This window comes from Eurosta solidaginis, chromosome 4 (assembly GCF_040869045.1).
Source record: "Eurosta solidaginis isolate ZX-2024a chromosome 4, ASM4086904v1, whole genome shotgun sequence".
Lineage (NCBI taxonomy): Eukaryota > Metazoa > Arthropoda > Insecta > Diptera > Tephritidae > Eurosta > Eurosta solidaginis.
Window position 1 is genome coordinate 195,635,889 of NC_090322.1, and position 9,144 is coordinate 195,645,032.

Below are 9,144 nucleotides of genomic sequence, written 5' to 3' on the forward strand. Positions count from 1 at the left end.
AAACTCCATGCGTCTGAATACGTCACGATACTAGTTCTCGCGTTGTTGTTGTTGTTTCCATGTGGAAAACACATTATTATAATGTAATAACTACATTTTTTTTTTTCATATCAAAAACACATTTCAAAAATGTAAAATTTTGTATCAAATAAAAAAAATAATGTTTTTCACATTTTAAAATGTAAAAAACACTTTAGTGCGTGTTACATTTTTTTAACACTTTAGTGTTTTTTCCGTGTAAATATGTATGACTTTTTTAAATAAAATTTTTTTCTATTCGATCAGTTTCTTTCCTTTGAATTTTATATACGTATACGTTAGATCTCATGCATAGGCTCAAAAAGCATGAATTCTACTTATTCCTGAAGGAGGTACTACGGTTTTTTTTTTTTTTATCAATTTATCTATGATTAATATTACAGGAATGCCGATTCTGTGGCTTTTCCTAATGTTCACATGTTGTTGAAAATCTTGTGTACGCTTCCAGTAACAACGGCAACGAACGACAGATCTTTTTCAACTCTTAGGCTGACTAAAAACTATTTGAGAAACACGATGAGTGAAATCGATTGAATGGCTGTGCATCACTATGCATCCACCGTGATCAAATTGTTACCGTTGATGAAGTTTTAGATGAAATGGCAAAGAAAAGCCGACGCATGCGCTTGAGTTTTTAATGTAACCTTTTTCATGTCATATTCTAAATACACGTACTTTAATGTTAAACCTAAAGACAACATTTTTTTTATTTAACTGAAAAAAAAATTTTTTTAACTGCTCCCCCCAAGGCAATTTTCTGGCTACGCCCCTGTTGGTCGTCTAACGCACTCTATGGATCATTTCAGAAAACTTAATATCCTTCCCTTACGTCACTTATATTATTTTAAAGTTTTAAAAATTTTCTTTAATAGAGGCGGGTGTACACAAAGCCCTATTGTCAATCGCTAAGAAGCAATTCGTCTTCTCACATAACCATGCCTAGCTTTCGGACCACTCTTTTTCGGAACTTCTACACCACAATATTATGTAAATTATTTAATAAACTACCTACAGAGTTACAAACGATTAGAAGGCAAACTGTGTTCCTGAGGGAAGGGAAGCAGTGGCTTCTTGGTTTCAATCATGAGGATATTGAAATTCTGCTGCGACCTATAATGTAATTTCTCGCTGTCTTTAAAATATAGTAATAACTAATTATATGAAAGTATTTACTTTGCACCTCCAGCTTTTTATGTTCAATAGCTATATTAAGCTCACTTCAAGATATTTCCCTTTTCTATGGTTTTGTTCTTATATATATATATATATATATTCTTGTATTATCACTATGCGCCCCACAAGCATCTATAATAAAAAATGAACATTTAATGCCATTAACTATTTTCTTATTGTTATTATTTTAGTAATATTTTTATGAAAACTGTTAACTATTATAATAAAATAATGAATAAACAACCAAACAATTCTCCAAAAATTTACCACAAAGAATCATCCACTTCTTTACTTAAAAGCCTGATTACCTTAAGTGTTATTATATTAGCACTTCACACTGCAGCTGGCTCTATGTACAGGAGCTACTCGGGACTTTTCCCCCGACCAAAGGCTGTCATTTTAGTGCAACTCCATTTAACTTGTTGTTGTTACTATATAAACATTTATTTCAATACAAAAAGGGATAAGGTACACAAGTGTCTTAAAAAAATATTTTTAAATTAAATCATCCTTAGTTTTATAAAGGATGATATACCTAAAAATGGTTCTTCATCATAATTTAAATTTAAATCGTTTTGATAATATCTATTGAACACACACAAAGGTTACATAATATATACCTCAAAAATTTGAATAACACCTATACACCTACACATTTATGTATGGAATTCTAGTTTTTACGCAAAAGCGTTAATTCTTTGGCTTTCTCCATACAACGACGTGGACGTATATATTCCAAAAATAATAATAGTATATGCGCCATAGATATCACCAATAAAAATGGCCAAACTTTACTACGCAGATAGCCGTAAAGTAGATCTCCAAGTGTTTTCTCGGGTTCAGCTAAAATTCGTGTATATACTTTTTCGGTACGTTGCGTCACGTTTTCCCAATTGTAGAGCGACGCAACAATTTCATTACATTTATATGGACATAGCACAGGTATATCATCTTCCAAATTCTGTATACAAAATAACTGTTTTGATTCCTTTTCAGACGCCTTAGCGTTTTTATGACACTTTTTACTACTTGTTAACATCCTTTTCTGTGTGTTTTGGGAAAGCGTTGAAGTACTGACAATGTGTCTATAATTAGGTAAACTCATGTCTGTTTTGGTTTCGTCATAGCACTCCACTGATATGTCCTGGCGTTGTTTCACAGAAAAATTCGTATAACGTTTAATAGCTTTGAGTACACCTTTATGAACAGAATCGATTTCAGGTTCTGTGAGTATTATTAGATTTTTCGGCAGCACTTCTGGTATACCACCCACCCGCGTTGAGACTACTTGCAAGCCACAAGAAGCTGCTTCAACTATAGCCATACAATACGCTTCAGTTAATGAGGTGTTCACAAATATGTGCCCACGAACAAGAATATCACGAACTTGAGAATGTTCAACAGCTCCTATTAGTTCCACTCGATTTTGCATATTGGCTTTTTCACGTACTTCTTCGAGAAGATCTCGTTTAGGTCCATCACCAACTATGATAAAGTTTATGTTAGGTATGTGACGGAAACGTGGAATGAGGCCAGCTAGTAGATCTATGCCCTTACGGTAGACAAGGCGCGAGGCTACAACAATATTAACTAGAGGAAAGTAGATGTTATTTGGATAGATGCGATTTAAGAGATAATATAGACGGCTGAATGGAGGATTGATCCATCTCAGCAAACGATTGAAAGGCGCTATAACTCATTAGTACCATTCTATCACATCCGAGAATGCATTCCATTTGCTTTGATACAGACATATTCAGAAGCAAATTCTAAAATAGAGCGTCCTTTAAGGAAATTGAGGCACTGTTAGGCGTTTTCAAATTAGCCACCAAGATAGGGTGGTGTTCCACTCAGCCGTCGACATTCGAAATCGTTAATTACTTGTGCCATTCGTCGGTCTTTTACTTGGATCCGGGGTAAATAGAGCAGTGTCAACGGCATTTGGTATTACAGATACTTTTTCTTTCGGAATATGTGCGCGCAGCACCGTGTTTTCCTTTCCTTAATAAAAAGAAAAACAAATATAGAAATTTAAAATATTCTTAAAGCACGAAATTCCCTCAGTTTCGAATTTGTAGCTAATCGGAAGAAGCTTGGGGGGAGGGACTTATTCGTACATGGCATCACATCGCTATACTTAAAATTTGATGCATGCACTTTGTCAACACCCAGCCGACATGTTAAATAAGTCGGTTTCCAGCTCGTCGGTAGCGGGAATAAAATTGTTTCTCGAGAATAAATCACTTACCTATGTGAGAAACACAAATGCAATGATTTACATTTGCCAAATCGATTTGCAACATTTTATTAGTGAAAACTGCAGATAAATCGGCAAAACCAAAAAGGCTATGATCTGTGAATACAGTCTGCAAGGACACATATACTCGCACTATAAGTACTTACATATCTTCATTATTTTTACTTACTCTTAACCCCAACATACTTCCAATAATCATGGCTTCATGAGCCAAGGTGCTAAATGCTGAATGTCCATGCACTATATCAATGCACTCCCGCAATAGAACACATCGTACAAGCGGTATTTGGCATAGCATTGTTGGCAGTATACATTGATTGTAGAATGGTTTAATGGGTAGATAATACACTTTTAAGCCATTTGTTAAATAACGTATGCCTTTGCAATTACCATATGAATGTGTTAAAATAATTACCTGAAGAAAAATAAATTGATTACCAATCAGGGTAATTTTTAAAATAAAATGGCTCACTTTATGTCCATGCAATAGTAGAATTTGTGATAAATTGAAAACATGCTCCTCCACACCGCCTATGCTTGGATAAAAAAAATCGGTTACCATACTACACAAAATAAAATTAATTAATTTAGTACAAGTTTTTTTTAAATAAAAATTATATCTTTTACCATATCCGCATGATTTTCGGTAAGTCTCACAAATTTGTTTAGATGCAGAAAAAGAAAAAAAAAACACCAGAAATCAGCTGTGCAATGTATAATCCGTTCTGTTTGCAGGCATAAGTACACCGTGAATACGAGAAGAGCCTCAACTTTTGTTCCTTGTTCAGTTCAGTTCCTTTTCTTTTTGTAGGATGTAGGATTGAAAATTCTAAAAAGGACTTATAGAACCGCATATAGACATTCCCCAAAATCTGCACGGACATTTTTCGGGAGATATTTCCCATTACCGCAACAAAGCCTGTGGGGTGCAATAACACCATACGCAACAAGGCCATATGGCGTTATTTCCAATTTTTTTGAGAAATAACAGCATATGGCGTTATTTCCAATGCAGATTGGGAATAAGGTGGGATATCATAAAACCATAGGACATAAAGTCATATGGCGTCAAGTCCCATTCCATTGAGACATAAGGGCATATGCTATAGAGTCTCAATATAAATGGGTTTTTCAGCCGAAGTCATTGGTGCCGTATGTCGTATCGCTGTATCCGTATCGCTAACGTAATCAGCTGTTTATCGTTACGACGATAAACCAAAACCCAATTGGTTGGCTACGATACGGTTACGACCTTAGCGGCACCAATAATCGATTGCATTGATTCTCATTAGGTTGGTCGAATCAGCTGTTATAAGGTTACCGATACGGTTACCGATAAAGCACCAATGTCTTCAGCTTTCCCCCGAAATTAGACATAAAGCCATATTTTTGTTAATAATTGCATGTCACCCTATTTCATGTAAAATGAAGAAAATGAGGAAGAAAAGTGTACGAAACACAATAATAACCATAAAGAAACTCTATTATGCGTAATTTGCTGCGATAAGGAAAGGCAATTAGTGTTTAATCCATGTAAGCATTTTAAGGTTTACCAGCCTTGCTATCAGCAAATAAATGAAGCAAGAAAATAAAACGTTATGCCTAATTTGTCGAAAAATAATAAATGATGTTCTGTTAAGTTTTTATTAAAAGTTATATATAATTCAATTAGTTACCTACATTACTACTTCGTTTTTGTTAACATTCTGTTAAAGGAAAAAAATTCTTTTATTTTTATTACCTTTATTATATTAAGACCCTTTCATGTTTGTTACCTCATTTCCATACGAATTTTTGACCCACGGAAAGCTCTTTTCGGTAACTTCCCTTTGAACTAGACACTTGATACTCAGAACATAGTTCAGATCTGAGAGACATTACAATGCAAGTGAAAAGAAATTCGCTAGGTGTCGCACGGATCCAGATATACAGAAAGTTAATTTTAAAATCGAAATTTTGTGATCGCTTTTAACTAACCTCTCGGTGATCCAGAGACTTGAAACTTAGCATATAGTTTGCGAGTCGATGGCACTACAATTCGTGGAAAACAAAATGCCGCCAGGTGAAAGACGAATCGAGATAAACGAATATTGTTGAAAATCCCTGAAATCTTGCGATCGATTTTTAAGTAACTTCTCGATGAACTAGAGACCTAAAACTTGGGCCGTGAGTCAGAACCCGGTAACAATGCAATATTTTATCAAAAAAAAATTCTCTAGCTGGCGCATGGATCGAGATATTAAGAAAATTAGTTTTGATTTGGGAGTATATCAATCCATTTTTAACTAACTTCCCGGTGACCTAGAGACTTGAAGCTTGGCACACAGTTTGAGGCTTGGTGACAATACAATTTATAGAAAACACAGTTCCGCTAGGTAGCGTGCTAATTGAGATAACTATAAATCCCTGAAAAACGAGGGGTATCTTGCGATCGATTTTTGAGTAACTTGCCGATGAGCTGGATATACGAAACTTGCAATTTGTTTCTTTTAATTTAAAACGATTTGATTTATTTCTTTTGCTTTATTTTTATTTGAACAACCTCTGCGTTTCGCTGTCACCGGAAGAAAAATGCCCCAGAGCAAAAGCGAAGTTGGCTGCATTTCCGCCAGCAGGTGACATTTACCATCTGTCAGAAATGCAAGGTATAATAAAATGGGTGACATGACAGATTAAAGGTAAGGCCACATTAGGCTGCACTACGCAGCACTGCACTGCACTACAAAATATTCTTTGCATTTATTCTTATGAAGCAATTCACACCTAGCGTCAGCAGCACTGCGCGACCCGGCACAGCGCGGCAAATTTGATCAACTAGGCAAAAAAGCCGCGTTGGGAAGTGTTTAAATGTGTTAAAATGTGTAAATAATTTTGCATATTAAACTGTTGTTGCATTCTTTAATATCTCGTCAAGTTGCAAAACATAATTGTTCATGTAGTAATTCTTAGGTTAGATGATTAATACAAGCTAAACTTAAATAGTGGAAATCATTTATGTGTAACTTTTGTTTTTTTATAATAACTTAAACTATCCTTTCATCTTTTATGTTGATAATTTTAAAAATGTCGTAATTTTAACGAAAAAAGACATCGATCCTTGTCGAATGGTTTACCGGGCTATATAAAATCCTCTAAGTACCACTTGGAAGTTCCTTTAACTACCCTGCAAAAATGCTCTCGTCATTCCACGCCGTTTGACTAGTTATTATGCAGTCATAGGTTATATTTCTAGTCACATTTGCATGGGCGTGGGTAAGTTTCGGGACCAGAATTTTTTGTAGGGCAATTATATCTAAAGTTATACCTTGCTGGTACTTACATGACCGACAGAGTACGTACCATGGGTCCCTGCCGGCGTGTTGTCGCTGGTGAAGTTGACTTTGCCGGTGAAGCCGACGCTGTTGTTGGTTGTGGTGCGCGGTCTCGAGCGCGCCGTGTTGGTACTGTTTGTGGTTGTTGCGCTCTGGTCCGAGGTAATCGAATGAACCTGGTGGTGATAAAGCTTCGTGCTGGTCTTTACGATCTGGATGACTTGGCCATTTTGACGTTAGTTGTATTACGCGGCAGCGTACTGCTGGCCCTGGAGGCGGAATTGGTGGTCGGACGCTTTTCCGAAGGTGGTAGGGTACTTCGTAACGTAGAGAAAGGGGTTTATCTTCGGATTACAATGGTTCTCATCAACATTTAGCTCAGTGCCGTCCGAATCCGTATGGGAATCACTAAAACTTTCCTCACTAAGTGTGGCTGTGAAATGCCGACCTACTTCACTAAATATTATATACGTTGCACTTGTGTCAATACGACACCACCGTGATAAGGTTTATTCCCACTTGTTTGTTCTTCTATTAGTTGGGCCTGCAATTCCTCGTTGCAGTCTTTTGGTTCTTCCACAATGCTTATTTGAATACGTGCACAGCCGGCTAGGGTGTTTGGCGATTCGTTAAATATAAGTGGGAATGTGCAGTTGACGTAGCAATAATGTTAATAAAGCAGTTGGCGCCTTGCTATTGAAGTTGTGTCAACCGATCCCTTTTTTTTTTTTATATATTGCCAGGCCCCCACAATTTTAGCTGCAGCCAATCACACTTTTTTCCGGAAACTCATTTTCCAATCTTTTTGCTAGTGATGGCCGGGCTGTTTTTTTTCTTGTTTTCCGATACTTTTTATCGCAACTTTCGCCCCATCACTAGGTGTGTTCGCGCGAACACGCTCCCAAGTGGACCGTAACCGTAGACCGTAGCAGCAGACCCTAACATGGAATTAACCGGATATAATTTTACAAATTTTGTGAATGCGTCAATCACGACTAAAATATGTTTGCGTTTTGATTTAATCGCTGGCAAGGGACCGAAGTGATCTAAGTGAATTGTGCATTTGACATTTGGTTTTTTAGGAATATTAAACATGTTATGCTCATTGGAACGAGCTGGGGCAGAGTACACAATACACTTAAGACAATTCTTAATAAACCGGTCAACTTTATCCCTCATACTTTCAAACCAATAAGTCTTGCGTATTTGATTATAACATTTCTCTGTTCTTAAATGGCCAAATTTGTCGTGAGTTGTGCGGATTACACTTTCCCCCATCTCTGAAGGTATACAAAGCATAATCTTCTCCTACACCCTAAACCGTCCACTAGTTCATACCCTATGACTTCCTCCTTCTCCAGTTTGGTCATGAGTTCCCTAAGCTTCTCGTCTCGGTTCTGAGCAATTTGGATCTGAACATCCAGATCATCCAAGTCTACAGCGGCCACTAACTCACTTTCAACTTCGTCAGACCAGGGTTGCGAATCTAGAAGTTGAGAATACTGACGACTGCTAATACTGATTTCGTCGGATTTTGAAGTTAAATTTATGGAATCGTATTCTCTTTCCAACAACGGACTCCGGCTTAACGCGTCTACATGGCCCAGATTAGCTCCAAGCCGATGCTGAATAGAATAATCAAAATTTTCCAGCTCCAATGCCCACCTAGCTATTCTTGGATTTATCTGTTTCTTATTTAGGGTCATAGTGAGTGAGTTGCAATCTGTTATGATTTTAAATGACACACCTTCTAAATATATTCTAAATCTCATTTTAAAGTCAGCTATTTAATTGTTTTTAATTTGTGTGTCATAAGAACTTATTATTTATTGTAAACTATATATTTACATGTATATTTTGTTATCTTTGTGTTAATATTTTTTGTATCTACCATTATTGGCAGTCTGTAAGACCTGTATCTTCATAGACTGAATAAATAAATAAATAAATCTGCGGATAGCATACATGATCGATAGGGTTTCTAACTCAAAGCTATGATATCTAGACTCAGCTGGTGTCGTTGTTTTGGAAAAGTACGCTATTAGATGAAATTTCCCATCGTCCTGCTTTTGTAGAAGCACATAACCAAAGCCCTGACTGCTTGCATCGCAATGAAGTTTTGTTTCACGTTTGCGCTCATATATTGCTAACAGCGGTGAACTTACTAAAATATTACGTAATTCCTCAAATTCCTTGAAACATTCCCTTGAAAACCTAAATACAGCATCTTTGCGTAGTAAATCTAAGAGTGGCTTAGAGATTAAAAACAAGGGACACGTTTTCGAAAATAAGAAAACAAACCAATACAAGAGCGGAGCTCTTTATGATTCTTTGGAACTGGGTAATTCGCAATTGCTTTAATAA

General features: G+C 36.4%; 1 protein-coding gene across 2 annotated transcripts; it reads right to left on the minus strand.

Moving 5' to 3' along the window:
- Positions 1 to 1,625: 1,625 nt before the first annotated feature.
- PIG-A (phosphatidylinositol glycan anchor biosynthesis class A) lies at positions 1,626 to 4,382 on the minus strand. Of its 2 annotated transcripts, none has more exons than XM_067784493.1 (6): positions 4,097 to 4,382; positions 3,942 to 4,032; positions 3,639 to 3,884; positions 3,461 to 3,578; positions 3,094 to 3,213; positions 1,626 to 2,802 (listed from the first exon to the last, which is right to left on the minus strand). In XM_067784493.1, exons 1-6 carry the CDS (start codon positions 4,105 to 4,107, stop codon positions 1,883 to 1,885), a joined length of 1,506 nt encoding a protein of 501 aa, XP_067640594.1. In that variant the 5' UTR covers positions 4,108 to 4,382; the 3' UTR covers positions 1,626 to 1,882. The 2 variants fall into 2 exon arrangements, with proteins under 2 accessions (XP_067640594.1, XP_067640595.1); XM_067784494.1 differs by having other exon boundaries at positions 3,942 to 4,000; positions 4,097 to 4,381.
- Between the last annotated feature and the right edge of the window lie 4,762 nt (positions 4,383 to 9,144).

Coding starts and splice junctions, on each gene's coding strand:
- PIG-A (XM_067784493.1), bottom strand. Junction 3,885..3,941: donor TACTATTGCATGGACATAAA/GTGAGCCATTTT, acceptor ATTTTTCTTCAG/GTAATTATTTTAACACATTC. Junction 3,579..3,638: donor GAAGTATGTTGGGGTTAAGA/GTAAGTAAAAAT, acceptor GTGTCCTTGCAG/ACTGTATTCACAGATCATAG.